Below are 23773 nucleotides of genomic sequence, written 5' to 3'. Positions count from 1 at the left end.
GTAGTCCATAGCAGCCCCGTCATGAGGGGCCAAGCAGACATGTGGTCTGTCCTTCCAGATCGCAGTGACGTTTGGGGACGTGGACGTCGCTTTCTCCCAGGAGGAGTGGGGCCGGCTGAGCTGCGCCCAGAAGGCCCTGTACAGAGACGTGATGCTGGAGAACTACCGGAACCTGGTGTCGCTGGGTACGGGTCCCCCCCTCGCTCCCACCTCCCCTGTCCGCTGCGGGCCGCCCTCTCCAGCCCTCTCCCCTCATAGCACGACCACCTCCCGCTTCTCTCTATCATTCAGGGCTCTGCCGCTCTAAGCCCGATGTGATCTCCTCCTTGGAACAGAGGACAGAGCCCTGCATGGCCAAGACAGGAGGCTGGTGCCCAGGTGAGCGTGGGAGACCAGGTGGGGGCCGCTCACTGGGGGTCACAGGTCAGCCACCTCAGGCAGGCGGGGTCATCAGGAGGCTCCTGAGCTCGGGGCCTGGAGGGCAAGGAAGTCCCCCTGGAATGGACGCCCCGCGCTTTCATCTGCCGTCGCTGCTCTCCAGCTTTGCCCCGTCCCTCTAACACAGCGGTTCTCAACCTGTGGGTCGCGACCCCTTTGGTGGTCGAACGACCCTTTCACAGGGGTCACCTAAGACCATCGGAAAACACATACATAATTACATACTGCTTTTGTGATTAATCACTATGCTTTCATTATGTTCAATTTGTAACAATGAAAATACATCCTGCATATCAGATATTTACATAACGATTCATCACAGTAGCAACATGACAGTGATGAAGTAGCAACGAAAATAATTTTATGGTTGGGTCACAACATGAGGAACTGTATTAAAGGGTCGCGGCGTTAGGAAGGTTGAGAACCACTGCTCTAACATAACCACACTCCTCTGCTCCGGCCGTCTTCCCTAGCTCCCTCCCGCCCCTTGACGGTCAGACTCACGTGGTCCTCTCAGGTCTTTAAAGCATGTTTGGCCGACGCTGGTGTCATGTTCACTATCTTATTTCTCTTTGATGAAATGACTGGTTTATGGACTTTTTAAAAACAATTGTTACCGCTCACACTTCAGAGGAACAGGTGATGCTGACAGGACAGGGGCCCAGAGGCATATGTTACGGTGGCTCACGGGGGCCCCCATGTGGCTCAGGAGGGCTAGGATGGTGTGTTCCTGCAAGGGTTCCACTGAGCATCCATGTTTATTAGTACTAACTTTATTAGTAATAAAGCAGGAGGCTAGTGAGCTGGAGAAGACGTGTTTGCTGAATAAAATGGAGAAAGAGTCACAGTGAGTGTTGCTGAGTAACTCAAGTAAGGATTAGACGGCATTTCCTCCTGTGGCCTCCCTCCCCCTGATCTGTCCTCTTACACTGCACCTCAGATGCCCTCTGTGAGCTCTCTGAGCTGACCTCCCAGTGCTCCCTCCCTCCCGCTGGTCTGTCCCCCCACACTGCATCCTAGATGCCAGGCTGTGAGCTCTCTGAGCTGACCTCCCAGTGCTCCCTCCCTCCCTGCTGACAGCGTGGTGTGTCAGCATTGAGGTGAGGAGGCTCACCATGTGCAGGGTTAAAGCTCCAGAAGCGAGGGAACCTCAGTGAGGTTGGTTAATCAGGGAACAGCTCTCACAGTGATGCTCCTCTGAGGATTGAGTCCTCTGGTTGCCCGGTGGGGTGTTCTTCACTCTGACCCCCAGTGCAAGCGCCGCCTCCTGTCATGATGTCTTTCAGGCGGGAAGGCTGTGCCCGCGGAGGAGGGGCTGTGTGAGGAACAGCTGTCCAGACCAGCGCTGCTGCACAGACGGGCCGGCTGCTGCCTGCAGGGCTCCGGGCAGGGGCAGCTCTGTGATGGCGAGGCTCTGCTCGAGAGGCAGCTGGTAAGTGGGGCCTTGCATGGGGTGCAGAGGGCGTGTTGGCGGCAGCTGGCAGGAGGTGACATTGAGGAAGGCAGAGCAGAGGGCTCCCAGGCACAGCCTCCTGTTTCAGCAGTGTAGGCGGGCAGTCCTCAGACCCAGGGAGACCAGCATGGGAGGAAGGAGGCCGTGCCCGCAGTGAGTGGGGGACACGCTCTCCTTTGCTGTTTTGGTTAATCCTTGCCCCAGGATGTTTTCCCATTGGTGTTTAAGGAGAATAGAAGAGAGGGCAAGACAGACAGAAACAGCGATGGGAGAGAGACACATCGATGGGTTGGTTGCCTCCTGCACGCACCCCGACCAGGGCCTGGGCCGGGGAGGAGCCTGCAACCAAGGTACGTGTCCTTGACCGGAATTGAACCCGGGACCATTTAGTCCGCAGGCTGACGCTCTACCCACTGAGCCACACCGGCCAGGGGAGAAGCTCTCCTCTGAATGCAGCGCTGCCTGCAGACAGGCTCCGCCCAGGAGAAGGAGCGAGCAGGTGTGATGCTCAGAAAAGTGGGAACTTCAGTGCGATGAGTCACAAACATCTGCTAAGTCAGGACACGGCAGCACGTGCTGCTGTGAGGGACCCTGCAACAGGCGCTCCCCTTCCTCTCAGCTGAGAGGAAGCCCCCCGAGTCACCCAATACCCGAGCTGGGGGGCGGCCTTCAGTCGCAGGAGGAAGTCCACGCTGTGGGCGCTCATCCTCCTCCACAGAATCACACATTTCCCACCGCAGAGCAGGCTCTCCTGTTTTCTCCCTCCCGCCAAACGCACGCGCTGTCACTCGGTCCAGCCCCCCGACCTGCGTCACTCGGGAGCTAAGCGAGGGTTCCTGGGGAGACGTCTCTCCCAGGGTGTGGGCCCGGCGCCTCGCCAGGCCGCTGCGGGTCACGGGGATGGCTTCACAGCCCGTCTGTGCCGTTTCAGGGCTTGGCGACCAGCACGCGGGTGGCCAGCGACTCCTCGCAGCAGCCCGGCCCGGCCCAGGGGAGTTTCCCTAAGGATGTGACGCAGGGGAGCCCGGACCTGGAGGCAGGTGAGGCGTCGCTCCCAGCCTGACTTACCCCCTCGGTGCTGAGGTGTGTGCGTGTGGTGGGCGCCCTGCGGTGTCGGGCTGAGGTTGCTGTCGGTTTCTGAGGAGCGTTTGCTGCTGGTGGAGCGGAAAGCCGGTGTCTTCGTTGTGCGTGAAGCGCTCTGTGCTGTCAGGGCCTCCTCACTCTTCTTCCTGCTCCTCCTGTGCTGACCCTTTGCTCCCGGAGCCGAGGGGCTGGCTCTGCAGAGGCCACGAGCGTGACGGACCCCTGTCCTTGTCCACGCAGGGCGCTGTGTGTCCCGGCTGCAGTGGCCTTCTCAGCTGCATCGCGGGAGGGAGCCCTGGCTGGCGAAGAGAGAGCTGGCGGGAGGCCTCTTCTCAGGTGAGCGCGGGAGGCGGGCATGGAAAGCCTTCACCTCGGAGGCGGAGCTGCCCTGGAGGCCGCGTCCTTGCTAAGGCACAGGGGTCAACGCTGCCCAGGCCTGTTGGGCTGGAGGGAAAATTGAGGCCTGCCTCTTCAAAGTTGTCCTCCTCTTCTGGGTGGTGACTTGTGTCGGTAGCCCTCCTCGTGTTTCTGGCCACTCGGACGTGCGTCAGCCACTCTGTTCCTCAAGTGACCTTTCCTGGCCCCGTGGGCTCTTGCGCTGCCTTCCAAAGGTTTCCTCCTCCTCGGTCAGAGGCCCATTCACTTCATGTGCGTCCATTCCTCTGAGAACCACCAATCGACAGTTGACTGAGGGGGCCACTCTGCTTGGCATTGGCAGGTGTTGGAGAGAGACGGAGTTTGCGAGTACGTTACTCAGACCGTTACTCTAATACTGGGAGGATAAGACATATTCATGGATAACTGGCATGAGGTAGAAATTGCAGAATTTCCCATAAGGCATTGCAGGGGCAAAGGAGGGGATCCCGGTAGCGTTCTTGTAGTTGGACAGGGTGGGCGGAAGTCGGATGGCAAGAAGGCGTCAGTGGTGGGGGGTCTCCTCCTTGTTTGCTACACAAGGGAAGGCGAAGAAATTTCTTTGACAAATAATGGTTTGTAGAAAGTGTAATCCTATCACCTGTCTGGATGACCCTGTAAACACAATATGTTATCAAAGCAACTTTGACCCCTTTCAAGTCATGATAAACACGTATTTTGAACGTAGTGGGGATTGTAGTGTCACACAGTCAGTCGTGCACACAGATACTTTCACACGCCCTCCATGTTGCACATCTCAGTTAGGTTACTTCACATCTATTGTTATGGAAAGTGTGCGTACAATAAGCATCCTATGGAAGGGGAAACCAGGTGCTTTGGGGATCGCTGTGTTCCTGGACCTGGACGTCTGCTAGGCTCTGAGAGCTGCTTTGCTTTCAGCAACTCTAGCGATGACCAGGAGTGTGGGTTTCATTGTGTCCTCAGCACATCGGGTATCTTGATGAAAATGCTTACTTATTATTTGAAGAAACATTATGGCCACAAGGTACTTTTTTATTATGAAAACGTTTGAATACTTTCCCTGAATTTGGTTATTCTCTTTATCCTTTTATAAAATGTTTCTCATTTACACCCACGTATCTATTCATGTCCTTTATAGTCTCAGGGACTTTTCTGTAAAGCATACTAGTTTTTTGATGTTCTGTCTCAAACTATTTTCACATCCTATGTAATAAAATCCCGCAAACGGCAGAATGACCAGAATGACTGGTTGACCAGTTGCTATGACGTGCACTGACCACCAGGGTGCAGACGCTCAACACAGGAGCTGCCCCCTGGTGGTCAGTGTGCTCCCACAGTGGGAGCACCGCTTGGCTGACCGGGATGAGTAGCGCTCCCACAGTGGGCCGATTTCCGCAGGCCACGGCCCCCCACCAATGCACGAATCCTGTGCACCGGGCCTCTAGTATGGTAATAAGAGTTTTTGTTTTAAGTAGACCTTTTAAAAATGTAAAACTTCAGAAATTCTTACATAGTCTCATGTATTCTTTTATAATTTCTCCTTCTGTTTATGTCTTTAGAAACTTGATACATGTAGTTTTTTTTTATTTTAATGGCTATCTAGTATTACAGTATATAGATACAGTTCACTTACCTGACTTACTGTTGACGACATTTGAACATTTAGGTCTTTTCCAGTTTTTAAAAAGTGGTCCCGTTTGCACAGATCTCTTTGCATGGTAAAGTACACATGTTTTTAAAGTTTCACGGGTATAGTGCTAAACCATTGGTGAGAAACATCTCCCCAGTAGTATTTGGTTGGTTGGTGTGTTTTGTTTTCTTCCATTTTTGCCAAGCTGTTGAATGAAAATTGAGTTTTATTTAATATTTACTTTCCAGAAGCTTGTGATGTTGAGAATGTATGCATTTAAGTTCATTTGGAGTTCAGATTCTGTTAATGGTGTCTTTATACTCATTATCTACGTTTCTATTGGGTTCTAATTCCTTGCCTTTATATAATATAAGTCCTATTTGGTGAATGTGATACATTTTTTTTTCTTAGTTTTGTGTGGTCTCTAAGTTTGCATGATGTTTCTTGCTGTACAGTAGTTTAAATTGGGTGGTATCTTCATTAATAGAAGCATTTACTCTGTTGAACACTTTTACTCATAGTTTTTCTTTCTTTTTTTTAAAATATATTTTATTGATTTTTTTACAGAGAGGAAGGGAGAGGGATAGAGAGTTAGAAACATCAATGAGAGAGAAACATCAATCAGCTGCCCCCTGCACACTCCCCACTGGGGATGTGCCCGCAACCAAGGTACATGCCCCCGACCGGAATCGAACCTGGGACCCTTGAGTCCGCAGGCCGATGCTCTATCTGCTGAGCCAAACCGGTCAGGGCCATAGTTTTTCTTTTTATTAGTAGATATATTAAATAATATACTTGGTTTCCTTTTTCTTTCTTTTTTCCCCCCTTTTTTCCATTTGCTCTCCTTTCTGTTGCTTACTTACTTGTTTTTTGCTCTCTTCCTGTCCATGACAAATTGTTGAGTCTTCCTATCCATGAACACAGGATGTCTTTCCATTTATTTAACTCTTCTTAATTTTATTGAGCAATGTTTTGTAGTTTTCAGCATCAGTCTTGCACCTCCTTGGGTAAATTTATTCCTAACTAATTTCTTCTTTTAATGCTATTTTTAAAAAAATATATTTTATTGATTTTCTTATAGAGAGGAAGGGAGAGGGATAGAGAGTTAGAAACATTGATGAGAGAGAAACATCGATCAGCTTCCTCCTGCACACCCCCTACTGGGGATGTGCCCGTAACCAAGATACATGCCCTTGACCGGAATCGAACCTGGGACCTTTCAGTTCACAGGCCGATGCTCCATCCGCTGAGCCAAACTGGTTAGGGCTTAATGCTATTTTTTATGGAATTGTTTTCATAATTTCCTTTTCATAGTGTTCATTCTGAGTGTATACAAATGTAGCGATTTTTGTGTGTTGCTCTTGTAACCTGCAATTTTAATTAATTAGCCTATTAACTCTGACACTTTGCTTGTGAATTCTTTAGTGTTTTCTGTATATGAGATCATACCATCTGCAAATTTGGATGCCTTTTATTTCTATATCTAATTGTTCTGGCTAGAACTTCCGGACCAGTGTTGAATAGAAGTAGTGAAAAAGGCATCCTTATTTGGTTTGATTTAAGAAGGAAAGATTTCGGTGTTTTTTTATTATTTAAAAAAAGAATAGCCCTAGCCGGCTTGGCTCAGTGGATAGAGCGTCAGCCTGTGGACTGAAGGGTCCCAGGTTCTATTCCGGCCGAGGGCACATGCCTGGGTTGCAGGCTCGTTCCCCAGTAGGGGGTGTGTAGGAGGCAGCCAATCAATGATTCTCTCTCATTGCCCTGCGGACTCAAGGGTCCCAGGTTTGATTCTGGTCAAGGACATGTACATCCCCAGTGGGGAGTGTGCAGGAAGCAGCTGATCGATGTTTCTGACTCTCTCTCCCTCTCTCTTCCTCTGTAAAAAGTCAATTAAAAAATCAATAAAATATATATTTTAAAAAAAAGAATATTTCCTTTTCCCTATCTTACCATCATCTTTTTTCAGACATTTGTCTCTCTGCATCATCTCCCAATACCAATTTCATCTATGTATATTTATTAAGATACAACTACATATGCACAATTTTGGGTATATGCTAACTGATTTAGCAAAAGGATTTCAGATATATACATTCCTCCCTATAACCTGAAAGTGTGGAATAAAACATATATTTTTTCAGTAGTACATCTGAGCATAATTAATTACAATATTAAGACTCACCATTATTATAAAAACAATCTCCTCAAAATGAGAAATTAAATTGCAAGACCCTATCCTTATTAAATGGCCAGGAAAGAAGCGAAGATTTTATCAGGCTCATGGGAAGTAAACAAATAGGTTCACAAATGTAAAAATGATTCAATGGGACTACTGAGCTTTGGCCATCAACTGGTAATGTTGCTTTTGTTGAAATTATTCAAATAAAATATGGTTTACAGAAGCATCATTTCCTGGTCATAGGGCAGTAATCAGGCTTTCAGATACTCTTAATGCACGTTACAGAGTGCAGTCTCTTTTTGTGCGTTTGGCCTGTTTCTTAGAACAACTTTTGTGATGTGATGACTGTGTGGCATCCAAAGCCAGATAGACAGAGAGTGAAATAATTGAAGTCAGCGAATGTCATAGGGTATATTTTTAGGTGGTGTGATTGCAGAACGTTTTTTTCAACTCCCACTCTTTTGATATGTAACCAGTCCACATATATATTTTCTTCTCATGTCTCCTGAGGTTCCTGTATGGATTCAGTCTGGGGTCTCTCATATACATTGTAGGCTGCATGTTTAAATGCAATAGCTTTTACAAATGCATTGTTTATGTGGTTTAATTCACCATTTAGTGAATCCATTTACAGTTTTCTTTTTAGCATATTTTTTTCTAGTCCATGATAAAGGAAATATTTGTTTTCTTGATATGTTTCAGGCCAACAATCTGTACATGAGACCCAGGAATTATTTCCAAAGCAGGATTTATTTGCTGATGTGCTAACAGACAGAACTTTAAGCACTAATCTGGAATGTTCAACTTTCAGAGAAAATTGGGATTCTGAGGGTGTGTTTGAAAGGAAGCTGGTAGGCTGGGAGACACAATTCAGGCAAGAAACAGTCACTAATAGCAAAACCCTCTCTAAAGAAAGAGAGCATACGTATAACAAATCTGGAAGATGGTTCCCTTTGGACGTTTCAGATGAGAGAGTTAATAACCATGATTCAGTTAAGAAAAGTTTCCCCCAAAATACAGTGGTGATAAAACATACAGGAATCTGCACAGGAAAAAAACTTTTCAAATGTAATGAATGTAAGAAAACTTTTACCCAGAGCTCATCTCTTACTGTTCATCAGAGAATTCACACTGGAGAGAAACCCTATAAATGTAACGAGTGTGGAAAGGCCTTTAGCGATGGCTCATCCTTTGCCCGACATCAAAGATGTCACACTGGCAAGAAGCCCTATGAGTGCATTGACTGTGGGAAAGCCTTCATACAGAACACATCCCTTATTCGTCACTGGAGATACTATCACACTGGGGAGAAACCCTTTGAATGCATCAACTGTGGGAAAGCCTTCAGTGACCACATAGGACTTAATCAACACAGGAGAATTCATACTGGAGAGAAACCCTACAAATGTGATGTGTGCGACAAGTCCTTCAGGTACGGCTCATCCCTTACTGTTCATCAAAGGATTCATACTGGAGAGAAACCGTATGAGTGTGATGTTTGTCGAAAAGCCTTCAGCCATCATGCATCCCTCACTCAACATCAAAGAGTGCATTCTGGAGAGAAACCTTTTAAGTGCAAAGAATGTGGGAAAGCTTTTAGGCAGAATATACACCTTGCTAGTCACTTGAGAATTCACACTGGAGAGAAGCCCTTTGAGTGTGGGGAATGTGGCAAATCCTTCAGCATCAGTTCACAGCTCGCCACTCACCAGAGAATTCACACTGGAGAAAAGCCCTATGGGTGTAAAGTTTGCAGTAAAGCCTTCACCCAGAAGGCTCACCTCGTACAGCATCAGAAAACTCATACGGGAGAGAAGCCATATGAGTGCAAGGAATGTGGGAAAGCCTTCAGCCAGACCACACACCTCATTCAGCATCAGAGAATTCATACCGGAGAGAAGCCCTATAAATGTGTCGAGTGCGGGAAGGCCTTTGGTGATAACTCCTCCTGTACTCAACATCAGCGGCTTCACACGGGCCAGCGGCCTTATGAATGTATTGAGTGTGGAAAGGCATTTAAGACAAAGTCATCCCTGATTTGTCATCGCAGAAGTCACACCGGAGAGAGACCGTATGAGTGCACTGCCTGTGGCAAAGCCTTTAGCCATCGCCAGTCCCTTAGCGTGCATCAGCGGATTCATTCCGGAAAGAAACCGTATGAATGCAAGGAGTGTAGGAAAACCTTCATCCAGATTGGACACCTCAATCAACACAAGCGAGTCCACACAGGAGAGCGGGCCTATAACTACAAGAAAAGCAGGAAAGTCTTCAGGCAGAGCACACACTTCGCTCATCAGCGAGTTCATGCCGGAGAGTCATCCGCACGCCCCTCCTTACCTTCCACGTCAAATCCTGTGGATCTTTTTCCCAGATATCTCTGGAACCCATCCTCGCTCCCATCACCATAATCTCAGTATCGTTCTTCCAGCTAGACTACTCCAGTAGTGTATAGACTGGTCTCTGCTCTTTTGTTTTTGTCCTCGCAAGGTTGTTTTTCATGTGGCAGTCAGGGTGATGTGGGTGTGAGTGTAACTCGCTCACTTCTGATGTAAAAACTTGCGTTGAGGTCCTCTAAACTGGCTACTACCTAAGAGCTCCTAGAACAGTGCCTCATCCACACAAAGTGTGAGTGACTTAGCTCCTTTAAAACATTATTTTGGGACATTGAAGCATTGCCATAGTTAGCTCTGAATAAAAATGGTGCATAACACAAGACCAGGCGGAACAAGGTTTTAAATTGGGAAGATGAGTTTGGGGAAGTCCATGAAGCTTTGCCTATGTCGCTTTAAAACTTGATTCCATTTTGCTGAGTTCGTGTTGTGGGTTTCCACCTTATCTGCATAAATGTAAGGTGCACTTGGTGAGAAAATTTAGCTTTGCATCTGACAACAGTCTTAGGAAGTGTGCAGGGAATATGGATGAGTAGGCCACCTGGAACAATCAGAAAACGCAAGCTTTATATGAATGAAGCTAAAACTACAGACATGTTACTCGAGAATTAGAAAATTTGGCAGGATTTGATCTATTGAAAGTCACCTGGACTCATGAATGAGTTCTCTTAAACTTTCAAGGAACCATTAACCTGAGGTATGCTCATCAACAGTAGGGGTCAGCAGCCCTCGCTGACTTGGCTCATTGGAAAAAGTGTCAGCCTGAGGATTGAAGGGTCCCGGGTTTGATTCTGGTCAAGGGCCCGTACCTCAGTTGCAGACTCGATCTCTGCACCTGGTCAGGTCTCATGCGGGAGGCAACTTATCAATGTCTCTCTCTCACATCATTGTTTCTCCCCCTCCCTTCCACTCTCTAAAAACCAAAGGGAAAATATCCTCAGGTGAGGATTAACAACAAAAGAGTAGGGGTGAGCAAACTGACTCATGGCCAAAGTTTCACTGGCTTTTTTTGAATGGCCCATGACCTAAATTTTTAAAATATATTTAAATGGTTGGACAAGTTAAGAGAATAATATTTTATAACAATAACAACATGACTATTATATGAAATTTACATTTCAGTGTCTGTAAATAAAGTTTTATTGGCTCACAGCCACACATTTTTATTTTTTTACTTATTGCCTTTGGCTGCTTTCATTCTACAAGGTCAGAGTTGAGTACCTGCAACATACAAAATACAGCCTGCACAACCTCAAATATTTACTATCCTTTTACAGAAAAAGTTTTCCCACCCCTGCTCTAGCACAGAGAAGTAATATAAAAAGGTTCTAATTATTTCTTCAAGGAAAATACAACTTTTACATCAACATGAAAACTGTCAAGCGACTTCAAATAGAGGTGATGGGAAACTATTAAACCACATTGAACAATATAAAATGTGAATAAAAAGAAATATATTTTTCTAGATGAAACACTGGATACTATTAAAATATTTGTAAAGTGTTTTTCCCAACAGAGTCCCAGTAGGATATGTTTATTTTGACGGTTTTTTTTTTAAAACCACACGAGGAAAGATAATTTGTCAAGTATAGCCAGACATTTTAACAATAAGTTTCTTTGCATTTGAAATTTTATAAAAAGACTGGTTTTTAATTTTGGGTAATGATGTTTGACAGTCCGTTGTCTACTCTCAAAAACAAAACAAAAACAGCAAATTTACACCTTCCAGGGGAATGTAATACAATTGTATATAATACAGTTGGATTTATTTAGCAGAACATGGAGTCCTAGAACACATTGGTAGAGAGTCAAGTTGGCCCAAATAAAGATGTAAAACTTCAGCATTGAGAAAGGCACCAAAAAGGTATAAAAGACAATTGATAGAAAATATATACAACTTATATGGGAAAACCAACAACAAATTATGTCATTTAGGAACAAAGTGCTATTACACATACAAAGCAATGGGAAGAAGTTGACAGTGTATACCAACAGGCCTGTCACAGTTGAAGAATTCACATGAACAAAGAAAATTTTTGAAGTTCTTAGCCATTACAAATTAAAACAAATTGGCCTCTCAGATGGGTCAAAATCTAGAATTTGGATACCATCCAGCACTGGTATCAGTGGGGAGAACAGGCACTTGTTCATCATTAGCTGTGTGAGTGAGTCTCATACCTTTTTGGAAAGTAACACAAGACTTATCAACATGAATGTGCATTTCTCTTGAAACTGTCATTCTAGATCTGTTAATGTTATCCTTTTGGAATAAATAGGGAGATGTAAATAATATTTATGGCAGATTGTTTTAATTATGACAAAAAGGATTTCAGTGTCCAACCAAGCAGATTAAATTGTAATTATTCAGTCCTGTATTGTCCAGTCAGTATTAAAAGGTTAAGCTCTAGCCCTAACCGGTTTGGCTCAGTGGATAGAGTGTCAGCCTGTGGACTGAAGGGTCCCAGGTTCGATTCCAGTCAAGGGCATGCACCTTGGTTGCGGGCACATCCCCAGTAGGGAGTGTGCAGGAGGCAGCTGATCAATGTTTCTCTCTCATCAATGTTTCTAACTTTCTATCCCTCTCCCTCTCTGTAAAAAATCAATAAATTAAAAAATAAAAAAATGAATAAAATAAAAGGTTAAGCTCTATGTGTGTTTCTATGGAGAGTTTTCTGTCCACAATCTATTAAATAAAATTTGTGGTTTGCAGAACCTTATGTGTAAAGTGATCTTGTAGTCATAGAGTCAAAATTAATACTGAATTGCATATATATATATATATATCTTTGCATGTGCATGTATCTGCATGTTTGTGTATATATTTTTCAGTATATATGTTGAAATCTGTTTTTGTCTTTAACACACACACTTTTTCTAGCTCTTTGTTGGCACTCTCACATTTTTCATTCTGCATTCTGGTGAACTGCCAGTCACATGCTTTCAGTTAAGCCAATTGGATTTGTCATCCTCTGGGTGTGATTGGAGATACCAGGACAGGAGCGGGGGCAATATCCGGCTTTCCATGTGGCCCGAGTGTGTGTTTTTTTTCAGTCAGTACTCATGTTGATTGGGGTCCTTATGGTACCCACTGTTAACTACGTGGAATATCCCTCCTGGACTGGAAGTAGTTGTAATTGAGTCGTCCTCTGGCAACAGCCTGAAGCTTTCTGCCTCTCTACCTCTCACTCTGAGCCATTAAAATGACTTCTTCCTCACATAGTTTTGTTCTGTTTGTTTTTTTTTTATATATATATTTTATTGATTTTTTACAGAGAGGAAGGGAGAGAGAGAGAGAGTCGGAAACATCGATGAGAGAGAAACATTGATCAGCTGCCTCCTGCACATCTCCTACTGGGGATATGCCCGCAACCCAGGTACATGCCCTTGACCGGAATCGAACCTGGGACCTTTCAGTCTGCAGGCCGACGCTCTATCCACTGAGCCAAACCGGTTTCGGCTGTTCTGTTCTTTAAATCTGCAAGGCACCTGGCATTCTTCCAATGTTTGACTTCCAGTTCTAAGTAAGATTTATCATCTTTCGACCAAAGAAAGCTAGCTTGTATAGGAATTGGTACTACAGAATGATCAGACTATAGAGAAGCAGGATGTAGTCATCGAAAGTGTTCACTGTTGCCCTGACTGGTTTGGCTCAGTGGATAGAGCGTTGGCCTACGGACTCAAGGGTCCCGGGTTCGATTCTGGTCAAGGGCATGTACCTTGGTTGCGTGCACATACCCACCCAGTGGGGAGTGTGCAAGAGGCGGCTGATCGATGTTTCTAATTCTCTATCCCTCTACCTTCCTCTCTGTAAAAAATCAATAAAATACATTTTTTTATAAAAGTGTCCACTGTAGGACAGTGATGGTCCAAAAATGCTCTAGTGTGTAGTTTTCCTTGGCATGCAAGACTTTTGTTACGGAGAATGCTCTGAGCTATGTCAAAGGGTTTACTTTTCCCACCCTCTGCCCAAAACAACAAGGTTCTCCCACACCTAGGTACCCTGATTTTTAGTTTGAGAACTTGATGGAGTTCCTGAAGGTAAAATCCATGCATCTTGCCCTAGCTGGCTTGGCTGAGTGGATAGAGCGTCGGCCTGGGGACTGAAGGGTCCCAGGTTCGATTCCGGTCAAGGGCACATGCCTGGGTTGCAGGCTCAATCCCCACTAGGGGGCATGCAGGAGGCAGCCGATCAATGATTCTCTCTCATCATTGATGTTTCTCTCCCTGTCCCTTCCTCTCTGAAACCAATAAAGAAATATATGTATATATAAAATTCATGCATCTTAGGGGACACCTGACAATATGCCAGACGCTTTTTTAGTTGGCGGGAAGACGGCCCTAAACAAGACCGAGAAGCTGTGTGCCGGCCAGGGGTTGACGAAGCAGCCAGGGAGACTGAGGGACAGGTGACCTACCTACACTCCCAGTCACAAATCACATTGCACAGAGCAGCAGGCGAAATCTAAGCGCTCCTGCCCTGCAGGCGCCATCCATCCCCTGGACCCGTCTTTCTGAGCCCCGCCACGGCCATCCGAGGCTTTACCGGCCCAAGCGCCCTGTACCTCACTCGCCCGCCCGAGGCCCTGGGGCTGGTGGCTCTCAGCCTCGGAGCCTGCCCGTGGCTCCCAGGAGCCCCCCGCGCTTGGGAGGGGGCTCCATGGAGGCGGTCCGTGCTTCTGGGGACCCAGAATCGGGGCTGAGGCGGCTCCAAAAGGTTCGATTCCGGACCAGGAGGCACCTGTAGGAGATGCTGACCACTAGGACCGGAGGGGAACCGTGTGCGACAGCTCTGTCGCCTGCTTCGCTGCCGCCCGGCGGGGACTACATTTCCCAGGGGGTGTTGCTGCGCCAGGACACGCCCACTTCCGGCCAGGGCGCGGAGCGCGCGTCCGTTGGGTTCTGTGGCGATAGCGGGAGGGGCGGTGGGCGTGGCTAACGTCGGTGCGTGCGCGTGCGTGTGCGTGCGCGGCCGTGAAGGGGCGTGTGAAGGGAAGTGCAGGCGCCGGCAGGGCGCGCGTTCCCAGCGGCCGGGGCGGGTTGGGGCGGGGCGGGCTGAGGGGCTGACTGGGCTGCGAGCGGGAGCCGTCGCGGGGAGACCGCCCCCCTCGGACCCCGCCGCCCCGAGGCCAGCGTGGCGAACCGGGAGGCCGGCGGGCGGGGCGGGGCAGGGCGGCCGAGGCGGCTGAGGGCCGAGGTAAGCGCGACGGGTGGCGGGGGCGCGGCCGAACCGAGGCCCGGAGGTTGGAGGAGAACTACGTCCGAGGAGCTGGATTGGGGGGCGCGGGGGGCGCCGAGGACCCAGGGGAGAGGGCACCCCCTGTGCGCGCGCTGTTGCTCTTGGGGGGGCACCTCAGTCCTTAGGTGTCGGGGTCCTGCCCCGCGTCGCTGTGGGGCGGGAGGGGGGAGGGGGGGTGTGGAGAACCTTCCTCCTGACAGGGGCCGTTTGGGTGTTTATGGCGTCACGCCCGGGCCTTAGAGAATTCCAGCTTGAAAAGGAGCCCTGACCGGTGTGCTCAGTGGATAGAGCGTCGGCCTGCGGACTGAAGGGTCCCGGGTTCGATTCCCGGTCGGGGCACTTGCCCGGGTTGTGGGCTCGATCCCCAGTGTGGGGTGTGCAGGAGGCAGCCGACTATGATCCTCTCTCATCAGGGATCTTTCTCTCTCCCTCTCCCCTCCTCCCTGAAATCAATTAAATAGGATAAACAACTAGCCTGCTCTCTTTGGTCAGACATGTAATTAACTCACCCCAATACTTTGGCAGGGCCTTCCGCGCCCCAGGGCTGGACATTCCCCATCGCTGTCCTAAATGAAGGAAAATATCCCCGCCTCTCTCCCCCACCCAGGGAGCACAGCGAGGGGGAAGGAGTGCTGCCCAGTGCTGTCCCCTGGGCCTGATAACATCCTGAATGTAGCCCTAGCCGGTGTTGCTCAGTGGATAGAGCGTCGGCGGGGACTGAGGAAGGGTCCCGGGTTCGATTCCGGTCAAGGGCATGTACCTTGGTTGCGGGCACATCCCCAGTAGGGAGTGTGCAGGAGGCAGCTGATCGATGTTTCTCTCTCATCGATATTTCTAGCTCTCTATCCCACTCCCTTCCTCTCTGTAAAAAATCAATCCTATATCTTAATAGCCTAAATGTTAAGTGTCTGGTCATCGCTTCAACCAATCAAAGCATAATATGCTATGACGTGCACTGACCACCAGGGGGCAGATGCTCCAAAGGGTAGGTTAGCTTGCCGCTGGGGTCTGGCCAATTGGAACTGAGCTGGGCCGGGCTTGCCCTGGAGCCCTCCCGCAGTCATTCCCTGGCCCCAGTCATGCACCAGTGGGGTCCCTCGCCTGGCCTGCACCCTCTCATAACCTGGGACCCCTGGGGGGTTGTTGGAGAGCTGGTTTCAGCCCAATCCCCGAGGCCAGGCCAAGGGACCCCACTGGTGCATGAATTCGTGCACGGGGCCTCTAGTAAAATATATTAAAAAAAAATTCCCGAATGTCAACTGTCACTGAAAAGTCAGATTTAAAAACAGAGAAGTGCTGCTCACAGCCGAGTGCTCTGCTGCTTTTCGCTGCATGTGTGGTGGTAGCTGATGGTCGGTGCATGCGCGCTGTGGGGGAGACAGTTCTGAGGCTCTGGGATGGGTGCTAACCCCAAACCTCAGAACAGGGTGATGCGGAAACTGCCTTGTCTCCCCTCACAGGCGAGGACACTGAAGCCTGAGAGAGGACAAGTAACCGCTTCCAGGAGGAGCCAGGCTTCGGGCCCAGGGTCCGCAGACTCCAGAGGCCCCGTTGCACTGGTTCTCAGGCAGTCCCCTCCACCAGGGCTGGAGGTGGGTGCTCTTAAACACTTTTTTAACACAGTTTCTTCTTGTATGTTATTTCTTTATTATTGTACTAGAGGCCTGGGGCACCAATTCGTGCATGGGTGGAGTCCCTTGGCCTAGCCAGCAATCAGGGTAATTAGGGCCTTCTCACCCAGTCCCGATCAGGCCAAGGGGCTGGGGAGGGACCGAGGAAGGGCTCCAGGGCATGTCCGACCCCGTCTGACCCAGTCCCAATTGGTGGACCCCAGCAGCAAGCTAACCTACCGGTTGGAGCGTCTGCCCCCTGGTGGTCAGTGCGCATCATAGGGACTGGTCAAGCGGTAAACCGAACAGTTGACCGATCGGTGGGACACTTAGCACGTTATGCTTTTATTATATAGGATTATTTCCTTTCTTTCTTTCTTTCTTTCTTTCTTTCTTTCTTTCTTTCTTTCTTTCTTTCTTTCTTTTTCCTTTCCTTTCTTTCCTCCTTTCCCTTTTTTAGAGAGAGTGGAAGAGAGGTAAAGAGAGAGAGAAATATTGATGTGAGAGAAACACATCGGTTGGTTGTCTCCAACCAGGGCCTGGGCTGCCCTTGACCAGAATCAAACCCAGGACCCTTCAGTCCACAGGCATTATGCACTGAGCCAAACTCTTAAACACTTTCTGACCAATGAAGAAACCAATTCTGAGATCGGTTTGATAGCTTTAAGAGTTCAGATCCCCAAACCTCCACTGAGCTAGTTATTTATTTATTTATTTATTTATTTATTTATTTATTTAATTTTGAGAGAGAGAGAGAGAGAGAAAACAATTGATGTGTTGTCTTACTTATTTATGCATTCTTTGGTTGACTTCCTGTATGTGCCCCAATGGGGTATCAATCCCACAACATTGGTGTATTGGGACAGTGCTCTAACCAACTGAGCTACCTGGCCAGGGCCTCACTTTTTTCCCTGGGCCCTAGATTTTCTGACCCAGTTTCTCTTACATAAAATGGAGATGAGCCCTGGCTGGTGTGGTTTAGTTGGTTGGGGGCCGTCCTGTGCACCAAAAGGTTGCTGGTTTGACTCCTCTTCAGGGCACCTGCCCAGGTTGCAGGCTCTATCCCCAGTAGGGGATGTGCAGGAGGAAGTCGATCGATGGTGCACTCTCATCATTGATGTTTTTCTTTCTCCCTCTCCCTTCTTCTCTCTCTATCTAACAATCAATAAAAACATTTTTAAAAAATATATATTTTATTGATTTTTTTTACAGGGAAGAAGAGAGAGGGATAGAGAGTTAGAAACATTGATGAGAGAGAAACATCTATCGGCTGCCTCCTGCACGCCCCCCACTGGGGATGTGCCCACAACCAAGGTACATGCCTTTGACCTTTAACCTAGAACCTGGGACCTTTCAGTCTGCAGGCCGACGCTCTATCCACGGAGCCAAACAGGTTAGGGCTCAATAAAAACATTTTAAAAATTAACATAAAAAATAATAAAATGGAGATGCTGCTATTACATACCTCATAGGACTGTTATAAGGGTTAAATGAGCCCATACCTGAAAATATGTGGTGTGGCGCCGGCCACGTAGAAAGTGCTCAACAAGTGTTCACTATTTTTTTTTTAATATATTTTATTGATTTTTTACAGAGCGAAAGGGAAAGGAATAGAGACTGAGAAACATCGATCAGCTGCCTCCTGCACACCCCCCACTGGGGATGTGCCTGCAACCAAGGCACAGGTGCACAGGGGGCTGAGTGAGCTCAGCCCACTGGCGCCCTTGACCAGAATCAAACCTGGGACCTTTCAGTCCACAGGCTGACGCTCTATCCACTGAGCCAAACGGGTTAGGGCACGAGTGTTCACTCTTATTATTATCATCGCTAGAGGCCCGGTGCATGGACTCGTGCACTGGTGGGGTCCCTGCGCCTGGCCTGCGCCCTCTCGCAATCCGGGATGTAGTAGTGTATGAAGTGGCAGGCGGTCAGCTAGGAGCCCACGCGGGCTTGGCCTTAGCACTGAGGCAGGAGAGGCTCACACCTCCTTCGCCGTGCTCGCCAGCGGTGAGCCCGACGTCTGGCACCTGTAGGTCAGCTGAGCAGCGCTCCCGCTGTGGGAGTGCACTGACCACCAGGGAGCAGCTCCTGCGTTGAGCATCTGCCCCCTGGTGGTCAGTGCATGCCATAGCAAACGGTCAAATGGTCGCTTAGGGTTTTAGATAAATAGATAATAGATGATAGATAGATAGATGGATAGATAGATAGATAGATAGATAATTATGCTTTCAGAAAACTGTGGAGTTTAGAGGGAAAATACCAGAACTTTTCCTGATAGAGGAAACTCGCCTCAGGGGAGGCAAGGGACTTTTTTTCAAATTATTGTTTGTCACAAAGCAAAATGAGAACCAGGGTCTGCTGACAGTTTTGTCCAATGGCCCGCAAGCCACATAGACTCTTTCTGGGGAAATTGTTTTTTTAAAATATTTTATTTTTTAAAATATATTTTTATTGATTTCAGAGAGGAAGGGAGAAGGGAGAGAGAGACAGAAACATCGATGATGGGAGAGAATCATGGATCATCGCTGCCTCCTGCACGCCCCTCACTGCGGATCAAGCCTGCAACCCGGGCATGTACCCTTGGCCAGAATCGAACCTGGGACCCTTTAGTCCACAGGCCAATGCTCTATCCACTGAGCCAAACCGGCCAGGGCGGGAAATCATTTTTTCAAGTCTCATAGAATCTACACTAATCCTCGCTGGTTAGCTGCCCTGGAGGCGTGTTTCCTGTTATATTCTGGTGTCTACTTGGAAGAATAGCTTGGGCGAGAGGATCAGGCCCACCCAAGTCAGTGACTGGGCTCCGTTATTGACAAGCTGTGAACCTTGTACAAAAGACTTCACGTCCCAGAGCTTTCATGGGTGAACTGGTGACGGCATTTTCTGTTTTCACTGAAGATCATGAAGGTTAAATCGGGAGTGTAAAGATCGGTGCCTCCCAAAATATGCATGCATGCACTTTGAATGATTATAACGGCAGTGTTTATTAAAATACGTTTCATTTTCAGAATTGAGCTTTCTGCTGTAAAGTGTGCATACATTTTGGTGACAACCTTTATATGCAGCCCACCTGATACATTTCTCTTGTTGATGAATGAGTGGCTTTGAGGGGAGGGGGACATAGGTCGAGTTCAGCCTGAAAACCTGAGCAGAGCAGAACCCCAGCTGTACCGTCCTGGTCTCCCAGCGAATGCCTGGGCTGAGGGCAGGGTGGGTGGGAGTGAGAGAATGAAAAGAGGGAGCTGAAGGCAGAGTTTCTGGGCTGCGGTTCTTAGAGCTGCTCCATCTCACTCCTCTTCTCTCCTCCCCCAGCTCTGCGCTCACGGGGTAGAGCCCGTCGAATGAGGAGCCAGGCAAAGGCGGCAATGGGCATTGACCTTCTTACAGCCATGACCCCGGTGAGTTAGCACACCCCCTTCCCCCCTTACAATAATTTTCCTTTCCGGGGTTTGGTCATGTTCGTTTTCTTCTGAAAATTGTCTGCCTCATAGTTAAACCCTGGGGCTTGGTTTCTGTTTCCTCCCTCCCTGATGAGTGTGGGGTCACAGGGTCGGACTCCAACTGCCCCGTGTCTCTGGAAGCCGCCTCTTCTTCCTGTTTGGTGTTCACTCTTCATTGCCCGCGCTCAGCTGTTTGTACGCCATCTGACTGCACAGCATACAGTCCTTAGAGGAATCGGAGAGCTGCCACCTGCCTGGTTCCTATGTGCCCATCTGGCTCTCAGAGAGCCAGCAGCCTGCTGGGGAAATGAAAAGGCAGCAAACATTTATATAAATACTAGAGGCCTGGTGCATGAAAATTCATGCACTGGAGGGGGAGTCCCTCAGCCCTGCCTGCCCACTCTCACAGTCTGGGAACCCTCAGGGGTGGGAGGTGACCTGGTGGTCAGGGGAAGACAACGCCCCATCACACCTCTGCTGCTGCCACTGCCGGCAGCACAAGCCTCAGGTGGCCCTGGTTACCTGAGCCTCAGGCCGGCCCTGGGCAGCTGGGCAGCTAACATCTGAGGTTTACCTGTGCCTCGGGCTGGCCCTGGGGGGCTGGGGGGCTGAGGGCGGGTCGGCTGCGCCTGCCACGCCCCCACTCCTCCCCCACCCCTCTCCACCCCCCAGTGGAGCTGAAAGGACTGGGTGCCACCAGCGTTTGTGATGGTCAATTTGCATATTCCCACTTTATTAGATAGGATGTTTTTATGGGTTTCAGAGAGGAAGGGAAGGGGAGAGAGAGATAGAAACATCAATGATGAGAGAGAATCATGGTTTGCCGCCTCCTGCATGCCCCCTACTGGGGACAGAGCCCGCAACCTGAGCATGTGCCCTTGACTAGGAGTCCAAACCGGGACCCTTCAGTCCACAGGCCAACGCTCTATCCAGTGAGCCAAACCGGCCAGGGCTGGGCACAGTTCTTAACACCTTAAGAACATTAAGATTTCTTAGAATATGTTGTGTAGGTTGAAATTATGTTCGTCAGGTCGGCGTCCTTCCTTCAGACGTTCCCTTGCAGTCCCAGAGCTCTTTAGTTCCTCCATGTAGAAAGGTGATGTAGCTTCGAATATAGATCAGATATTTAATATTTAATGATACTGTTTTTAATGCAGTCGACGTTTTTTATAAATTTCATAGAATTGCTCTAAGAGCAGAGAATGGCTCTCATATATGTTTTTATTTTTCCCAATTTATACACTATAACTGGGCAGAAAAGTTGTCCAGGAACTAACTCCCACTCCTGGGTCAGTTAGACCCCCGTACAATTACTTACACACATTCCCCCCTCTCCCCCCCAGAGTGTGAGCAGCAGAACCCTTTACCCTGGAGCCCCCCGAGTGGGGACGTGAACACCGGTTGAGCAAGACTGCATTTGTGTCGTTTCAGGACGCAATGACTTTCCCAGATGTGGCCATAGACTTCTCCCGGGATGAGTGGGAGTGCCTGAATCGCGCTCAGAGGACTCTGTACAGGAAGGTGATGTTGGAGAACTACAGGACCCTGGTTTCCGTGGGTAAGAGTGCCTGCCTCCCTCACCTCCCCACAGGAATCTTCCCGCCTTGGCTGTCTCTCGCGGCTTTCTCAGCATTTTCCTACCGTGTCCCTCTTCTCTCCGTACCGTCTGGGCTGGGTCATAATTCTGCAATAGCCACAGCATAGCCCGTTTTCTTCTTTTCCTCTATGCAGGTCTTTGCGTGTCTAAGCCAGACGTGATCTCCTTGTTGGAGCAGGGTGAAGAGCCCTGGGTGACGGATGGCGAGATGGCAGGAGGCCTGTGCCCACGTAAGTACAGGATTGCTAGCACTGGGGAAGCTATTCTCAGGATGTTTCTTCTCTCTAAGACTTGTTGGCCAACAACTCTAAAAGCCCCTCTGAAATGGAAACATCTTGTTCTAACTCCATTAAAAAAAAGGTTATTGGAAAAAAAAAAAAGGTTATTGATTTTATGGAGAGAGATGATGCGGGAGGCGGGGGGATCAATTGGTTGTTCCACTTATTTATGAATTAATTGGTTGATTGTTGTATATGCCCTGCCTGGGAATCGAACCTATGACTTTGGTGTATCAGGAAGACACTTTTAACAACTGAGCTACCAAGTCAGGGCCTCTAACTCCGTTTTTTAAGTCGGTCTTCTCCTCCTCACTGGCACGATGTGCCACCTGGACCTTCACTGATCTCCTGCAAATCCCATAGTCTGTGTCTGGACGCTGTTATGTTCCACTTATGTTGACCTCGTGCCATATTGTTACAGTCATTCCTGACAGTCAGCATTTTTGGATTCCTCAGACAAATTTGTGTTCAGTTGTTTAAAACTTTTCCTTTTTTAAAAACGTGTTTATTGGATTAACAGTCATTATAGCTGTGTTCTTCCTTCTACTTTTAATTATTTTTTCTTTCTTGTCCTGTGATTATTTCTTCTTGCTTTGTTGTTTATATATTGTTTTTCTCCTTTCACACCATCCCACCCTGTGAATTGGAAAGGTTTTCAGTCCCACAAGGTGTTACCTTTATGTTTTTATGTATTTTTGAATCTATATTTTATAATTCACATGAGACTCGGAATACCACCTTTTGATACCCACGTGAAAGGTGAACAGATCAGCTCACTAATGTTACCTCCTGCCTCTTTATCTTCTCCCACTTTTTTAAAAAATATATCTTTATTGATTTCAGAAGGAAGGGAGAGGGAAAGGGAGATAGAAACATCAATGATGAGAGAGAATCATTAATTGGCTGCCTCCTACACTTCCCCTACTGGGGATCAAGCCCGCAACCCAGGCATGTGTCCTTGACCGGAACTGAACCAGGGACCCTTCAGTCTGCAGGCTGATGCTCTATCCACTGAGCCAAACCAGTTAGGGCAATCTTCTCCCACTTTTATTGTCATAATTAGGATTTGTGCCCCAGTTTATTTTCTTCAAACTTAATTATGTATTTTCGCCTGCCCTGCATGAAAGCTGTTTTTCTGGTTTAGAAAACGAGTTAACAGTGTATAAGATATACATTGCGGGGAAATGGGCCTCCGTGAGATGGTTATAGTTTGTTCCATGGCTATAGTGTGGCTTTTTCCTGATATCAGTTATCATATTTCCAAGAAGAGGATTGTTGCCCTGGTTGGGTAGCATCGTTCTGAGACACCATGGTTAGGGGTTCGATCCCCGGTCAGGGCACATACAAGAATCAACCAATAAATGCATAAATACATGAAGTAATAAATCAGTGTTTCTCTCTCTCTCTCTCTCTCTCTCTCTCTCTCTCTCTCTGAGTAAATGTATTAGAAAACAGTATATATGAAATTAAATCAAATAGTTGTTTCTTTAGAAAACCAATAAAACATAAACTGTGAGGACAAATGAGAGAAAACACAAGAAAAGAAATAATAGTAAACAACTAACAGTACATAAGTTCTTAAAAGAATCATAGGAATCTATTTTCCTCAACTCTATAGATAATTTGAAAACTTAAATTAATTAAATGGATAATATTTTTGGAAAGCATAAATTACCACAACTGATGCCAGAAGAGAGAGAATTTCAACAGACCAGTTAAATAGAAGAAATGTAGACAGTCATCTAAGAACTGCCTCCCCGAAGAAAAGCAGCTACTCCAAATAATTACACAAATAAATTCTATAAAAGCTTTTAGGAAAAATATCATCAGCGTTGGTTCACATGTTCTGTGACAGAATAAAAAGAAGTTTTAAAAAATGTGTTAATAAAGACAGCATAGCATTGATACCAAAATAGTACCAAGAAAGGAAATTAACAGACAAATCTCAATTATAAATATTGGTATAAAACCTTTAATTAAAAGTCTTCTTGAAATAATACACCAGAGCCTGACTGGTGTGGCTTAGTGGTTGAGCATCGATCT

General features: G+C 47.6%; 1 protein-coding gene across 5 annotated transcripts in view; it reads left to right on the top strand.

The window, feature by feature from the left end:
- LOC118655115 (zinc finger protein 470-like) overlaps positions 1–23773 on the top strand; it is a 44335-nt gene that overhangs the window by 2523 nt on the left and 18039 nt on the right. For 3 of the 5 annotated variants that reach the window (XM_036306565.1, XM_036306564.1, XM_036306561.1), the window contains exons 3-10: positions 59–185; positions 292–378; positions 1725–1870; positions 2823–2931; positions 3215–3310; positions 19728–19813; positions 21287–21413; positions 21587–21682. In XM_036306565.1, coding sequence (XP_036162458.1) covers positions 59–185; positions 292–378; positions 1725–1870; positions 2823–2931; positions 3215–3310; positions 19728–19813; positions 21287–21413; positions 21587–21682 — 874 coding nt within the window. Of the gene's footprint in view, positions 1–58; positions 186–291; positions 379–1724; positions 1871–2822; positions 2932–3214; positions 3311–14647; positions 14764–16265; positions 16398–19727; positions 19814–21286; positions 21414–21586; positions 21683–23773 lie in introns of those variants that run through there. The other 2 variants (XM_036306562.1, XM_036306563.1) reach the window with 2 other exon arrangements.

Source organism: Myotis myotis, unplaced genomic scaffold, assembly GCF_014108235.1.
Source record: "Myotis myotis isolate mMyoMyo1 unplaced genomic scaffold, mMyoMyo1.p scaffold_m19_p_42, whole genome shotgun sequence".
Classification (NCBI taxonomy): Eukaryota; Metazoa; Chordata; class Mammalia; order Chiroptera; family Vespertilionidae; genus Myotis; species Myotis myotis.
The sequence above is the reverse complement of the archived record's forward strand: the minus strand, read 5'-3'. Positions and strand labels throughout refer to the sequence as shown.